This window comes from Antedon mediterranea, chromosome 3 (assembly GCF_964355755.1).
Source record: "Antedon mediterranea chromosome 3, ecAntMedi1.1, whole genome shotgun sequence".
Taxonomy (NCBI): Eukaryota; Metazoa; Echinodermata; class Crinoidea; order Comatulida; family Antedonidae; genus Antedon; species Antedon mediterranea.
The window spans coordinates 15,754,002-15,771,624 of NC_092672.1; the positions used below are offsets into that span (position 1 = coordinate 15,754,002).

The 17,623-nt window shown below is 33.3% G+C and overlaps 2 protein-coding genes across 2 annotated transcripts in view; both read right to left on the reverse strand.

Annotated features, from left to right (window-relative positions):
* Window positions 1-974: 974 nt before the first annotated feature.
* On the reverse strand, window positions 975-3,798 carry LOC140043274 (kin of IRRE-like protein 1). Its single transcript, XM_072087776.1, has one exon. The coding sequence runs from the start codon at window positions 3,796-3,798 to the stop codon at window positions 2,512-2,514; it is 1,287 nt and encodes a 428-aa protein (XP_071943877.1). The 3' UTR covers window positions 975-2,511.
* Window positions 3,799-16,483: 12,685 nt separating this feature from the next.
* LOC140044963 (intraflagellar transport protein 20 homolog) overlaps window positions 16,484-17,623 on the reverse strand; it is a 121,127-nt gene continuing 119,987 nt past the window's right edge. The window contains exon 5 of the mRNA XM_072089688.1: window positions 16,484-16,676. Coding sequence (XP_071945789.1) covers window positions 16,654-16,676 — 23 coding nt within the window. The 3' untranslated portion in view covers window positions 16,484-16,653. The remainder of the gene's footprint in view (window positions 16,677-17,623) is intronic.

The window sequence follows — 17,623 nt, forward strand, 5'->3', positions numbered from 1 at the left end:
AAATCGGGTAAAAAGAGTGCGCATTAACGTTTAACGCAAAAATCTGCGCACTCATGGCAATTTTTTAAACGCCTAAAATTGCCTGAAACGTACTCTAATTTCATCGAAAATAAATTTGGACAATTTTGAACATTTTAAGTGCGCGTGCGCAAGCGTTATATGCGCTACGCACGTAATTGTATTGCCATATGAAATATGACCTGACATTTATGAGTACCAAATTTTGTTTAATTGTGATTCATGCTTGTGAAGATATGATTACAAACGTGATTTCGTTAAATCCCGCGTCATTTTTGATTGCGCACCATGAAAACATAACCACATCGATTCCTGGCCATAAGGAATATACTCTGAAAAATTGACTTAGCTAGATGAAACTGATATCAAGATAATTGACGGACAAAATAGTGCTAAGGAAAGAATAAATAAATAAATAAAGATCCTGACAGAATCAAGAGGTTATATGCATGATATGCATATAACCTAAATATCAAAACCAGTGTCAAAATAAAAATAAAATGTATGAATAAACTTAACAATTCACGTTTCCACAGCAATGTGTTTTTCATTCAGATTTTTGTCCACTTTTATATTTTATCTCTATGTATCAAATAAATAATACACCACTAAAAACACCCAAAATAATATAGTTTGGCATTATATACTTTCGTTATGTGTTTGCGCGCATTATCTAATTCACACAGCACAATTTTTCTTTAGTGTCTTTTATTTTCATAAAATCTGAATAGTAAAAAATAAAGTCTAAAGTTCCATATCCACTATTGCTTTCATTTTTTAGCCTACCGTACATATATTTTAAAGTGAAGGGATAGTATATAACAAATCAATGGCCCTAAATACAGTAGTTCTGAATTTTATTTAGAATTTGTTTTTATTTTAATAATTTGTCAAAGTACTTTTATCAGAGTGCGCTTTTATAACCACATATTATGGCAGAAAAAGACCGTGCAGAATTAAATAAAAGATCACCTATTGCTATTTTACAAAATCTTTATTTATTTCTTTCTCCACAGATTTTATGTATTTTATGTATATTTCAAAAAGTTCAATGTCAATGATTTTCTTTTTTTACAATACATAAAAAATAGGCCATCATAGCTTTATGTGATTACTCATCCGTGATGTCATCGAGACGCAATTTTTAAATTCATCTTTTCCATCATATTTTCATAACTGCTTGTGTTAGATATCAATTAAATTATCTACACATAAACTTCAGGTAGATGGTCATATAACATAATTATAAGTTAAAAAAATGTGCATGCGATCATATTTTGCATTTAACGCAAACATCGGGGGGCAGTCTCTGATAATAACGTACTTCCAGTATGGTAAACAATGCAAACATCGGGGGGAAGTCTCTGATAATAACGTACTTCCAGTATGGTAAACAATGCAAACATCGGGGGGCAGTCTCTGATAATAACGTACTTCCAGTATGGTAAACAATGCAAACATCGGGGGGCAGTCTCTGATAATAACGCACTTCCAGTATGGTAAACAATGCTAACATTATTAGATTGCATTGTTACTCTTTTGTTCGTTAATCTGTAATTCAACGTTATTTTCATTGTGATTCTTGAATTTATTTTATTTAAAAATTTCCTTTTTTGAAGGGTAAAAATTGAACTGATGATGGATAAAAGCACATAACATAATGTCACTGTGTCATGTCAGACTGATGTATAATCGCCCATCTTTTGTCACGGCGAGAGACCAGAAAAAATTAAATTGTAATTTTTCCCTGATACTATGTATTTTTGTTGATATGCGTGGTGTTTATTAACGAAATACTCAAATAATGTTCTAAACTTTAAAAATATACCAATTAATTTGAATGCATTTCCTCTCAAATTGTGATAAAAATAATAACTATATAGTTCTGCTAAATGCGTGACAAAATGTGTCTGTTCAAAATGCGTGTTTCATAAAAAATTACTTTGAAATACAGGAAAATCCAACACGATGGCCGCTAATATGTTTCATTTATTTTTGTCCCATCCTCATCATCATTATGAAATTTGTATATTAATTTTACTTACTTTAATTGACTAGAAGTATGTAGACTTACTACTAAAATTTCACACATCGATACTGTGCATAATACCGATTTTTTACGTTTTCGATCTACGGATTGCAGTTCACAGATTTATTCGTTGAAAATTAAATTAAAACTGAAACATAAATTATTTGCAAAAAATGCAGATATCTGTGATGAAACATAATAAATAATAAATTGCTGATTTAACCCCTGTATTATTATTGTTAGCAGCTAATTTATATACACATAAAATCAAGCAGATATTTTTTCTCATTTGCATTATGATGACAGATCTAATGCATCAGCAGAATGATAGCATTCCATAGCGTTTCATTATAAATTTTGTAGGCCAAGTCAATTTAGCTTATTTTTTAAACCAGGAAGAAAGGCTTTTTATAATCATCATAAAACAAAATAAACTACAAATTTAAATTTCAAAATAAGAATTTTTACATTATAGTTTTTCTTTCACCTATTTCTAAGTATATTGATTCTCTATCAAGATCTGAAGGTAGGCCTACTTGAGTACCTATTGATCTCTTCCATACACCAGCAATTTGTGCTGAAGTCCTGTCCATTGTAGAGATGCTGTCTTTTGGCATAAAGTAAACATCAGGTTGAGGGACACGTACCCCTGGTAGATACCGTCTTGAATGAGCAACAAATATACATAATAAAACAGCCATAATACAAGCAAGCAGTAACAAACAGGATCCAACAAAAGATAATATCTTGGTTGATGACATTTTTCCAGAGTTTTGTTCCTGACCTGTATCAATTGTACTTGAGATTGGATCTGGATTATTTGAAGGGGGTAGGTATAGTATTTTTGACATAGTGGAACTACCAATATCATTAGTTGCTTGGCAATTCATAATCGTTCCATTCTGACTTGGATATAATTGGTTTAATCTTAGTGTCTGATCACCAGTTTCTATTTGGTATTGACTTTCACTTATATTTGGTGTAAATATCCACTTGTAATAAATTACCTTCGGATTAGCTTTTACAGAACATATGTACACACTTCCTTGTTTAACCATGATTTCACCATTTAACTCAATCAGTGGTTTGTAAACAACATTCAGTGGACCAACAGTGCAATTTCGTTCAATTTTTGCAGCTTTTAGATTACAAATGTATATCTTACCATTGAATTCAGGAGTAAGTTTAAGTTGATGGGTTAGCAAAATCTTATTATTTTTTTTGTTTAGCAATGATTCAAGTTCTGTTCCATTTGTAATCCATCTCAATGTTTGTTTTTGAACTCCAATTTCTGATTCGCATGATAAACGTAACATTTCACCACTTCTATATTTTGTTTGTCTATTCTGACAATCTGGGTTTGGTATTTCAATTACTGTGATTTTAACATCTTTTGAAATTGTAATCTTCTCACCATTTTTGTAAATCCCACAAGAATATTTAGATGTTTTGTCAGTTCTTTTAGCTGGATCAATAATGAGAAAATAATGACCATTATCTTTATCAACATCAATCTCGTAGCGACTTGATTGTTGTAAGATGTTCTTTCCTTCGCTAATCTTTACCGAGTCTTTAAACCATGATACAATTTCATCATTCTCTAAGTCTTGAACTATACATATGATCTGAATTTTACTTCCCTCTGCAACTGTAACATCTGTTGGAAAATTTGAGATGATTCCTGCAAAATTGCTTTGAAAACACCATAAGAAAATAAAATACAACAAACTAGCTTCAGATAACTGGGTCATTTTTATATAATAAAAAATATAATACATTTGACAACTGTTCTGACTCTTTGAAAAGTAGTTTTAAAACTAGCATATGTGCCAAGTTCTACTGTCAATGAAGTTTTTACATTGAAACTAGGTAGTTTTATGTATGGTCATTTAATGCTTTAATAACACTACTGTATACCATAGTTGAGGCCAGTCAATTCTATAAATTTGTTTATGGTTTCTGAACTAAGTATCATGTAACAGTATTAAATTGCAGTGTTGATGATACATTGACTGTTTGAGATATACATGAGTAGTAATAGAGAGCTGTGTAGATGGTGTTTATGACATCATTTAGTGGTCGGAACTAGCCAATTAGTTTCTGTTCAAATTTACGAATCATAAATTAACTTATATGTCCAACATTCATTATAAAATTAGTTTAGATTTTCCATTTTCATTTTTGAGTGACACAGATACAAGATACAGTCTTTTGCTTTCTTCTCTCTGTCACAGAAATTCACTCAGTTGGATTTACATGTTGTGGCATTAATTATTAAGAAATTAATTATTCAAACAAGTTGAAGTGAAATTTCTGATGCAAAAATATATATTTAACTTTACCTAATACCAATCCAATATTGGTCGGTGCAGTATTTTTAAAGCTCTAGAAACAGTATATTGGCCTACCCGTAATATTTTTTAAAATGTTGTCACCTCAGGTGGTAGTAAGCCTATTTGTATTTCAATTTTATCCTGACTGGAAGACATTTTAAGATGTGCCATTTTCTCAAGAACCTAGTCTATATTCCAAAAATATTCTCATCTGTCTTAACCATGGTCAGGCTGAGGCGGCAAGATATATGATTTAATTTGATTAAATAGGTTAATGGTTTAGTCAATTTGTTTGCTGCAATAAAAAGTTATTAATTAAGTTAGTTATTAATATTGTATATTTTTTATTTTGGCCTATTAATTTATAGTTCATTTACATTGTTTCATGTATGTCTGTTAGTGAAATATTATGCTAGATTTTCAAATTTTCATTTTCATGTTAATGCTCATAAAGCCTAATTCCGTCAACCGCTTCTATTGCACACTGTAAAAAGCTTATTAGACTGATTCCGGCCCTAAGGAATATACTCTAATTGATGTTGCTTGACGAAGTTGATCTCAAGATAATTAATGGACAAAATACAGAATTAATAAAGAAATATTCTTACAAAATCAATAAGGTTTATTGCATGATAATGCATGTAACCTGAATGTGAGGAAATTATTTATGAGAAACTTTGGAATATTTTAGAATGGCCACTTCTTTATTGCTTAAAAGCATTATTGTAATAAATAATACAAGGAGATAGCAAAATATATTTTTGTAGAGGACAAAGGTTAATTTAATGATTTTCTTTTTTTTTTGCATAATTGTTATTCTATTCTATATTATCTTTTACGAATTTTAATGTAAAACATTATGGTACACATGCTGTTTCCTTATGTACGAGCTGGAATCAATGTCTATGTAAACACATCAATATCGCATGTTTAACTCCAAAAATGTATGGTGCATATCTGGTTGACTAGTTTAGTTGGTGGAATTTTTTACGTTATGTCCCACTATCAACCCTGAACTGCCTGCTTTTCAACATTTTTTTATAAAAAAAAAAGTTTCTTAGTATAGTATTTTAATTTTAATTTATTTTCATGTAACAATATCTGTACGTATGTCGTGCAATGATATAAGTGAATTCCCGGGCTTTATCAGTGAAAACATGTAACTGATCTGAAGAGAAAACCACTGCTGAAGAAGTGTAGGTCAATAGTCAATAGTCAATAGTCAATAGTACAGTGAAAATTTTAATTTTCACTGTACAATGGTCACCAGCAGTATTATTTAAATTAGGCTTTTTTTAGTCGCGACTCTACAGCTCGCTCGGTCGGTCGGTTGGGCAGTCGGTCGGTTGGGCAGTCGGTCGGTTGGGCAGTCGGTAAATACTAACTTGAGCACATGACTGCAGCCATGTATATGGCCTTGTTTCTCCCCAATACACTACCAAATGAAACTGATATTTAAAAGTACTGTTACAAGTTTTGGGAACTCTCTCACAACTAATCACTAATATTCATGCTGAATGGAATATGACAACAAGTGTTCACTTTTACCAAAAAATTAAATTTAATTTATTGCAAAAAATAGTCTGTCAGACAATAGTTTTTTAGACCGGGCGCCCAGAGAATTTATTCATGTGAAAAGCCACAAAAGGTTTGATGGGCTGATTATGTAGATATATGGCAAAGATTCAATAATCAATATTGCTGCCGGGTCATATCTTGTAAATTTTTCCTGGGGACACCAAATAGGAGGGGTAAAAAATGGATTTAATCATGTGAAAAGCCAAACGGATAAAAGTTGTTGGACATAGTCCGCATGTGTGTATAGAATGTTAAAACAGCAATTACACACCACACGGCTAATTCCTTTTGCATTGTAACTGTTACACATTAGGATGCACAAAAATACCATTGACAGCAACTTTACCTGTAAGTTGCCCCAGACAGTAGCCCCAAAATGCCCGTTGGGCCATACAAGATTTTATCATGCGAAGAGCCACACGGCTAAATTTCTTTTGCATTATAATTGTTACACATTAGGATATACAAAAATACCATTGACAGCAACTTTATCCTGTAAGTTTCCCCAGACAGTAGCCCAAAAATGCCCGTTGGCAATCATGCAAAGAGTCACACAGCAAATTCCTTTTACATTGTAACTATTATCTTTTGGGATATACAAATACCGTTGACAGCAACTTTATCCTGTAAGTTGCTCCAGACCGTAGCCCAAAAATGCCTGTTGGACCATACAAGATTTAATCATTGTAACTGTTAAACATTGAGATGCACAAAAATACCATTGACAGCAACTTTATCCTGTAAGTTGCCCCAGATAGTAGGCCGATTCCAATCCCTAATAATAACTCAAAGAGCCACACGGCATATTGTTTAACTTTCCATTGCAGGGAATATACGAAAATACCATTGACTATCTTAAAATGTAATTGTTTTTCTCGATGCCATTAGTCGAACTAGGATTGCTAATTTCTGTACGTACTTCCAAACAGGGTATAAGTCATAAAACTTAACATTGTCCCACCAACAAGTTACATAGGGTACGGCAGAGTAACCTTTTGAACGAGAGCACTCATTTTGACATACGTTCTGGTGATTTCAACTATACAGTATATAAGAAGTTAATTAAAAGAATATTTTTAAATAATTGCATGCAATATACCAGATTTAAGGATTTGGAGCATTACATAAATGAGGCACGGTAAATATCTTTTCTTTGCAAAATATATCGATATGTCAGCCATGTCTGACGGCTCCTCGAAAATGCAATGATGAATCGCTAAGTACGTCGGTCATCAGTTTGATGATATACTCTATGTTGTCCAATTAATATTTTTATCCCGGTCAATCCATGACTTTGGACGTCCTGACTTCCGAGCTCGCTCGATTTTTTACCATGCAAAAATATCTTTTCTATATAGCCAACGTAAAAAGCGTTTTTCTTTAAACCTATTATTTTAATACTACAGAATGCTGGAATTTATCTTCATCTATGTAGCATACCCCAATTATGATATCATAAAAAAAAGCACTGATCTTTGGTCATAGATCGTTTTCTTTTGCAGCACCCACACTCAGGAATTCACTCCCCACCACAAATTAAACACTGCTCTTCTGTTGCCTTATTTTTAAAATTGCTCAAAACTCATTTTTTTGACCACTAACATGCCCAGCGCCTTTGATTTTGTACCTCGGTCTTTGAATTGACGCTTTATAAATATTGATATAATATAATAATATAATAATAATTCTCAGAGGAGTAAGGCAAGGGGATCCAATATCTCCTAAATTGTTCACAGCTGCTCTAGAGGAGGTCTTTAAGAACACAGACTGGAGCGACAAAGGTATCCTAGTAGATGGTGAACGATTAACACATCTTTGCTTTGCAGACGATATTCTCATCCTAAGCCACACATGTCAAGAACTTCAAGAAATGATGCAGGACCTTGACAAAGAAAGTAGGAAGGCAGGTCTCAAAATGAACATAAAGAAAACCAAGTCATGTCAAATACCAAACACCAAAACTTCAAAGTAACTGTACTTGGAAAGGATTTGGAAGTAGTTGACCACTACATCTATCTTGGAAAGAAAATAACCTTCATAAATAGCTCAGGAGAGGAGATCAAAAGAAGAATCCAGCTAGGTTGGGCAAAGTTCGGTTCCTTGGGATACATATTCCGCGACACATCATTACCTATCTCGTTGAAAAGACAGGTTTTCAACCAATGCATCATACCAACCCTTATCTACAGTTCGGAAACATGGACCATTACTAAGCGTCTCGAAAAAAGGCTAAGAGTAACAGAAAGGGCAATGGAAAGAGTAGAAAAGAGAAAGATAAAGTGTCAAATACAAATCTCAGATTTAGATCAGGAGTTCAAGACATAATAAGAAATCAAAGAAATGGAGGTGGGCAGGACATTTGGCCAGGAGATGTGACAATAGATGGACAGTCAGACTGACAAATTGGACTCCAAGAACCTACAAAAGAGGCAGAGGGAGACAAAAGATGAGATGGAGGGATGAACTAACAACACATGGTGGCATTGCATGGCAAAGAGTAGCTAGAGACAGAAGTAAATGGTCAATTGGTGAAGAGGCCTTCGTCCTGCAGTGGAAATAGTCAGTGTCCAGGTTTAATATGCATAGGCCTACTATAACATGCAATTTGAAAGAATAGTGCTTTTACTAAACGAACTTGCTTTAGTTATTCCTCTATAACTTTATTTCCGCAAAATATCTATTTCACTGCCCCCTATGAGTATAACACACCCCAGAATCCGCATCTGCTGAATTTTGGATTTATAACGATGTGCCTCGAAGGCCATCGCTACCACTAAACATTGCCAGGAGAATAAAAGCCGGGAAATGTTATATTTGATGTGATGCTGATAACTTATATGAAGCAAAATATGCGAATAATATGGCCAATCTGATACAGATAGTTATGAAGTATCATATAATATGTAAGCAAACCATGGAATGATGATTGGACAAAGAAGAAGACGATGATAATTTAGTCATTGTATTTTTTTTTGTATTTTGTATTAATATTTGTCCTCAGTGAGGAAATTAGGATTAGGCCCTCCACGGACCCACGGCAGCCAGCAGTGCAGCGCCTACCAGATTAGGCAATGAGAGTAAAGCATCTTGCCTAAGGATGCAATTAGTATGGTACAGATAACCTCGAACCCATGCCTATCACATGCTAGTCCGATATTACCATTACACCATCACTCTCCAGTATATACAGCACCCGCCACGATTTCTAGACGGTCTCCCATCCAAAACGCAACCGGGCCCAACGTTGCTTAACTTCGGTGATCTGACGAGAACCGGTGTTTCAACGCAGTATGGCCGACTGTTCGACACATTAAAACATTTAGGCATCTTATGTTTTTAAATGATTTATTTTGGAGGAGGACGGCCATTTTAGGGTTAATCTGTGACAGTTATAATACAATGTATCCCATAGGGTCAGATCTAAAATCGTGTGTTTTCACATAATTACCATATATCTATATATACGGTAATTATTATAATTTCGTATTGCTCAATGTTTAACAGTTAAAGCCTGGTTTCCAGTCGACGTAAGACTTGCTTCAGCTTCGTCGTTTTCTTACGATTACGCTTGCGTTCTGATCAGTTGACTAAAAACTAACGTCGACATTGGACCGCACAAATTTAGATTATTACATGTGCTGATTCCGTCTTTACGAAAGTTGAATTTATTGCAAAGTCTGTCCTTCTTGCCCTTACGTCGAGTTGAAATTTTTCCTTGCGATTAAAACACATATGACGTGATAACAAGAAATGATTTCTGATCGGCTCATAAATTCCGCGCGAAAAGAGGAGGCCATTTTCCAAAACATAAACAGTGCAGTGAGGCTATTTGTTTACATAATCTTAATTAGTTATTAATTAAAATGTTTATCAGTTCTTCTTTTGATAATCGCCGACAAATTTAATCTTTTTATTCTGAGAATTATTTTATGAGCTGCTTAAACAATCCCATGATTTTACCCACCCTGGAGAGCTTGTTTATCGGAGTTTTACTTTTGTGTCTGCCGCCTTTTGTTTTGATTTTCTTTGTACCACCCTGCATGGCTTATTGTTTGTGATTAGACTGTATTATATAATTGTCTGCTTTTCTAATTATTTTTTATTCCTGATGATGATGATCTTTATTTGATGAACGTTGAATATCATGACTTGCCTACGATGTTATTTACATATACAGTTTATCTATTGGTTTTTTTTTACCCGGTTTTGATGTAGGCTAATAATTATTTATTTTCATCCTCAAATTATCATATGCCTATAAATTGTGTTTAGATTCAAGCAAACACTACGGTGAATTTAATAAATATATATTATTAATTTATTACCTAACCTACCTTCATCATACAATTAAAACAAAATCATTACGTAATTTTCCCCCACCTGCTTTTGAATGCAAACTATATACCAGGTGAACGTATTGTTATCCTGATGATCCTGATGATGACACTGTTCTCTAACATTTTATGAAATTTTATTGCCATAACGTCTTTAATTTAGTCCGTCTGTGTGTATTATTTTTACAGATTATATCGTATTTTTACTATGTTTATATAATTATATTTAAGTAACAAGAAAGACAATTTTGTATAGTTCTCACATCTATTTTGTATTTCATCCACCTAAATTATTACATTCTATCACGAATTGAACAACATCGTGGTTCAGGTTTATTTATTGTCAACAATTCTTATATACGGTACTTTCTACTTTCTTTCACCTTTCCAAGCTTTGACCTTCTTGCCAACGTCACATAATCCACGTCACTGATTGGCTGGCGCTTACGAAAGTTGACTTCGAGTTAGGGGGGAATCGGAAATTGTTGGGATACTGTTGCTGTCAATGGCATTTCTGTATATCCAAAGGTATTGTAACGGTGGTATTTTAGTGTATCCGTTACTATATCATATAGTCTCAGCGGCAGGATTTCCCACAGTCACAAAATGTACCAACAGCACATATGGTTTATGGTCAGATACAGTTTTATTTAAATATGCAATGTAATACAGTCTGTTCTGGCTATATTACATACCTTTTCTTCTCTCTATTATAAATGTTTTATTCTACCAAGCTCTTTTCCTTCTCTCTATTATAAATGTTTTATTCTACCAAGCTCTTTTCCTTCTCTCTATTATAAATGTTTTATTCTACCAAGCTCTTTTCCTTCTCTCTATTATAAATGTTTTATTCTACCAAGCTCTTTTCCTTCTCTCTATTATAAATGTTTTATTCTACCAAGCTCTTTTCCTTCTGTCCTCTTCTCTTACCAGTACATCCATATTTTAAGGAACGGTCCTAATTAATATGCATGTACTGGGAGGGGACTATTTAGTAAAGGAAACATTCCATGATGATGAGGAAACAGTAATTGATTAAGGATGTGGGTTATAGGAGAGTGAATAAAGAGTACCTAGGGATAGGAAGAAACCACTAGGAATGTTAATAGATGGAGTAGGGAGAAATAGTGAAAAAGGGTTGTTGACCTGATGGTCAGAGTGTTACATTATTAGTTACAATGTAAAAGGGATTTTGACATGTGGCATGATTAAATCTTGTATGGCTCAACAGGCATTTTTGGGCTACTGTCTGGGGAAACTTACAGGATAAAGTTGCTGTCAATGGTATTTTTGTGCATCCCAATGGGTAACAGTTACAATGCAAAGGGAATTAGCCGTGTGGCTCTTGACGCGGCAGCAATATTGATTATTGAATCATATATCTACATAACTGCCATCAAACCTTTTCTGGCTTGTCACATGAATAAATTCTCTGGACGCCCGGTCTATTTTGGTTAAATTGAAATGCTTTTTTACAGTTTTATAATTAGTTAAAAACATAATTGTTTTGCATGAATTATGTATTTCCATCCTTATTTAGTAAGTTTACAAAATTCGAAATCATTTCGATTAAAAATCATGTCATACGAGCATGTCGAATTAGACAATTCGTGCATGTTTTTGATAAAAAAGTTAAAAAATTGGTCAAAATTATGTCTTTTTTACACAGTCATAGTTTCTAAAATTAATTTTTATTACATATTCTAGAAGTTAATGAGTTGTAGATATCGTATCATGCATCAGTATGGCTAACCGGACATTGTGGCATCATCGTATGGCCACCCGAATATAAATATAAGATTTTTGTCTCTTTTGTCATAGCTTATCACGTTTCATAAAGCGCATCTCCGCTTATCTGTACCTCAATTTCCTTTTGATATAATATTTTGATATTGTCTAGGTCAATCAATTGTCTTCTGGATAATTTACAATCTTTTTCATTTTGATGACATCATCATGTTCATAAGCGTGAATAACTTGGGTCACTTAAGCGTGGTTCCCACTAGAGACGCAACAGAAGGACGTAACGCAACGCAAATGAATTGACCAATCACAAGCGATGGCTTATTCGCTTGTGATTGCTAACTATCTATAACTTCGCTTGTCATTGGTTAAAATGCCTGCGTTGCGTTTGCGTCCTTGCGTTACGTTCTAGTGGGAACCAAGCTTTATTTTCATCATTACAGTAAATTTCAATACCGTATATTTCAGTGTATAAGTCGCACCTGTGTAAAAGACGCACCTCCTAACTGAGAGTAAAATATCGGTATTTTTTATATCGTCGATGTATAAGACGCACCTTATATTCATAAAAACAATTTAAAAAAAAATTGTAATCAATATTATTGTAATAATAATTTTGTTATATCTACAACGGCGTCCTTTATTTAGGTTTTTTCTTACCTAGGCCTAGGCTCGGCCGCGCCCAGCCTCAACAAGTTCTTTCTAACTTGTTATTCATGAGTTTCGCACCCGCAACATCGAGTGGACAATCGTATTCGATTAGTGTCTATGTATCCAAGAAGTGTGTACGCTAGGTCCATGCTATAATCACCCGGAGATAGATCACTAGTCGAATACCGTACACCATGTGGCCGCCCAAGAAGGGCTTGCGCTGGGGGGTTTGTGTTATTTATATTATCTATAAGGATGGAGAAGAACTGACTGTAAAGATGGATTTGAAAACAAAAATTGATACCCATGGATCAATGAAATTAGCGCCGATCATTCACCATTAAATCAACAATTCAGCGCAACTGGGGTTTCTTCTTATTTTTTCTTCTTTTATTTAAACAACATACCAGGATACAGCTTATTTTCAATAGGATCCTGATTTTAAATTTTTAAAAATGGTTCATAATAATGCACACAGCATCATGTAATGAGTATTTTCTTGTGTGTGTAGGCATGTGAAAACTAAAAAAATATACTAGACCCCATAAACTTCTCAATATTACGTTATATAGGGCCAGAGGCGTAGGCTGGTTGCTGTCTCTGGGTGAAATAGAGTTGCTACAGTAGGTCCCAGAAATTGGACTTATACTTCGAAATATGAAACGAAATTTTTAAGTATCCAGTACCAGCGCTATGGTTGGGGCTGAGCTAAGAAAATTTGACAAACTTTTTAACAGACCCCGTCTAAAAAGTAATATTGAGAAGTTTTTGTGAACAGAGACCTGTGTCTCAGGTCTCTGCAGTGTTCCAAGGTCTCTGTTTTTGTAAGACCCTGTTGGCTACTTAATTTAGATGTGAACCGTGTATAAAATGTAAACATTGAGAAGTTTTTTGGGGTCTTCTAGAACAGGAACCTATGCGCTTCGAGTTTCTGGCGTCTGCAGTGATTTTTATTATCTCTAAAAAAAAGGGCACCTTGTAAAATTGGGGGGGGGGGGGGATATAATCCCTGGATCTCCCACTGGATCTGCCCTAGATTTGAAATAGAAATAAATATGCTAAAGCTGAATTTTTCAGGCTAGTTCCCAAATTTAATTAACGATTACTAAATTAAAAGCACTATGTACTTAACATATACATTTAGAATTGATGTATATCTATACAATAGAACTTAACTATGTGGATTGTCAGATTTTTTTAAAAGTGGGCATGTCATGTATACTCTGTGCATACACACAAATATATCACAGGATTAATTGAACCTCTAAAATTTAGGGGATCCGTATCCGCTTTTGGACCTGTCATATACAAAACAATCAAACTATTATAGAAGGTGTACTAATATAAACATAACTGGAAATATATTTTGGCCTTTAACCTTCCTTAAGGTACGCCAATAAAATGTATCTATGTAGTTTGCCATGAGCACCGTAGTAAATAATCGATGCTAATTTTTGTATTCACTCTTGTTAATTATACTCTTGACAATGACATTGATAAATATGTTTTTCTTCATAATCTGCCTGGTTTGTAAATAGGGGGCAAGGGGACCATCCAGTGATTGTACCACAGGAATGTCCAACTAATGTAACCATTAGTTGTAATATTTTGGAAGGCCTAACCCATTAATGAATATTAATTAAGTTCACGGGTGTCACGAAACCTAAGACCACGAAAGCTAAGACCCCCTAGGACCTAAGATCACGAAAGCTAAGACCCAAGACCTAAGATTACAAATTCTAAGATATACTACAGCTTAAAAACAATACTTGTTTATCCATACATAATTTTAAACACAGTAGGTTTCATTTATTACCATAAATATAATTAAATACTACCGCAAAACATAGATAAATTTACATTATTTTCGCCCGTTGAGTAAATGTATATTTTTTTCTTTACAACAAACAAACTTGATGGGTTGTTTGTTGGTATATATTTACTCCATTGTGTTGGTTCAGAGGATGTTTTTCTTACGCACCTGCCTTTCTTGTATTTTGACTCCAAATTTGTTGACGAACTTTATCCTGAATACCACACTTTAAAATTAGGATTTATAAGTACTTTCAGACGGAGAAACACATAAAAACAAATAAATAATCCTTTTAATTGATGATTTTACAGACATGTTTCTTTGTATACTGTAACTCCTCGAGCTCCCCCGATGCTCAATGTTTTTGTTTCTATGGAGCGCCAGAAGAGCAACAATAATAGTACAAGTATAAAAACAGAAAGAAAACGAAACAAATCATGATTTTTAAATTAAAATTTATTTGCCAGTATTTATTTCTTCGTACTTGCATGATTATACTATTATCATTACAATTTTAATTTTACATTGTTCCATCCACACTGTAGATGGACTCCACAGAGTTTTCAGCCCTCTATATAATTTTTGCTCTTTTGACGTTCCATAGAAACAAAAACATTGAACATGGTGGAAGGCCTACTGCTACTGTACTGTAGGCTAGTCATGCGAAATTCGCAAACAGTGTGTGTGCGCGAGAAAAACGTCTGTAAAATGATCAATTTAAAAATGTATTTGTTACTTTTTATGTGATTCTTTTTCATAAAAGTGCCAATTCTAAGGTGTGGTATTCAGAATAAATGTTGGGAGTTAAAATACAAGGCAGGTGCGAAAGATAAATATTTGTAATCTTAGGTCTTGGGTCTTAGCTTTCGTGATCTTAGGTCTTAGGGGGTCTTAGCTTTCGTGGTCTTAGGTTTCGTGACACCCTTAAGTTCACTGTACATATTATATCACAGTAAAAAAAAGTACTCATGGGAAATGCTCTAACTTTTAGTGTTACTTTATCTGTCATTTACATCAGGGAGTACATACCAATGCTCCAATACACGATGCTAAGCCAATGATGATAATGAGTTCAGAATCTGTTTGGGCTTTAGCTTATTTTTAATCCTGGTGACCAAATAAATACTATTATTTAATATTCGATACACAATTTAATTAAAGCTGCAGTCCTCCAAAAAATATATACCAATTGTTTTAGAACTTTTAATACAGAATCTTTACTGGTCTAATGAGAAACAATTAGAACTAAAACGGCACTCTGAGAGTGCATACCGCCGCCTACTGTATAATTCACCTACATAAGATTTTTGTGTCTTAATGCAAATTTGGTGTAATGGTTATGTAACCAGCCTTTCAACTAGCCGAATAGTTTCAGTTGACTAACAATAGAACAGCAACGCCAAAAACAAACAGGTGAATTTGGGCCTGTTTCTGCTGCAACTGCTCAAAATACGGTATTAAAATACGGTATTTTTTATACGGTATTTTTAGTACCCCGTTTCTGCTAACAATACTTCTTGGGTAGTCGTGTTAAAATCCATCCTTTTAACCTTAATTTGCAATAAATAAATAATAAATGTGGTTGTCCTTTTTATTACCTTTTAGTTGGCCGGACAATTTAACTTCCCCTCCCCCTCCCTCCCCACACAGATTTATATAGTAAATACCATAACGTCTTCGCTCCACATTTTCGCCGAATATATCTATACACGTGTGTAAAATAGCTAATAGCGACAGAAAATAAAAACACGATGTTGACCTCATGTTGCAGGTTTAAAAAAATATGGTATTTTTTATTGGCAGCAGAAACAAAATACTTAATAATTAATAATTAATTAATACGGTATTAAAAAAATATTTTTTTGGCAGCAGAAACAGGGCCTTTGAAAAAAAAAAAGGTTTTTAAAAACTATTACTACTGTACATTAAATCAAATTATGTTTTTATGTTTTAAAATTACAAATCACAAATTATAACTCTTGCCTCTTGTACAAAAATGAAGTTTTTTGGAAAAGAAAATGCAATTTCAGTTTACTTGTTACTTTAAGAGTACTGCTTGTCGGCTTTTGAAAATTGTCTTTTACCACTCAGGTCTGAAAATAATAGTAAAAAGTGGTCCAGAACTGGGACCCTGGTCCGGATTGCCTCCAAAATTTAATGGAGTGGTCCTTGACTACCTGTAATCAAATGACAGGAATATATTTAGGTTTTATATACAATATACTGAATTGGAATTTATAGTACACGAGCCTGTATGCTAATCATAGTATGATTATCTTAATCTAAATTTAGGAAGAATTCGCCGAGAAAAAACATAAATATAAATTTTGATCAACAGTCAGAATGAAAGCTCTTAAAAGCAATTAAGCAAATGTACACCATGGATGCACAGATCGTTTGTTAATGATTTATACCTTTGATTTATTTTGCTATGCATTCAGAGAATAAAGATTAACTGTATATGTGGCTTGTTTGAGGTTGTTTGCTAATATTGTAATTCATAGGTTCAATTAAGTGAAAAGGCAAAGTTTAGCAAACTGCTCTTGGGTGTATTGAAATTACAGTGTTTTAGTTTTAAGCTCTACTTAAACATGATTAACATCATATGGTAATTGGTCAGTTATGTCCTTGTATCTGCCTCTACACAGTTTCATCAATGAAGAATAAACTCTTTGCCATAATTATATAGTATCAGAATTTCTTTATAATTCAGATTTGCTGTTGAACAGTTTAGATAGAAATAGTTAGTATTTTTTAAGGTTTTATATTGTGTTCTTGATAGTAATTACCAAAAATGTATCCTAATACTTTTTTTTTATATGAAAATATTTTTGTTTAAAAATTTAATTTAAAATGATTTTATAGTTTTACTAATTATCGATTTAATTAAAACATGACCAACTTCAACAAAAAATCATCATAATATATAATATCATTGGCCATTAAGTTACATTTTAAAGTAGTTGTAGTAGTGTAGTTTAACTTGCATAATTTTAAAACGATATAACTGGTTTAGGTAGAATAACATTTTTAAAATGAGTATTCAAAATTATGTAAAACTCATATACGTTTCATGAGAAATAACTTAAAATCCATTTTACTTAGGGTCTGTCAAATAAAAAGT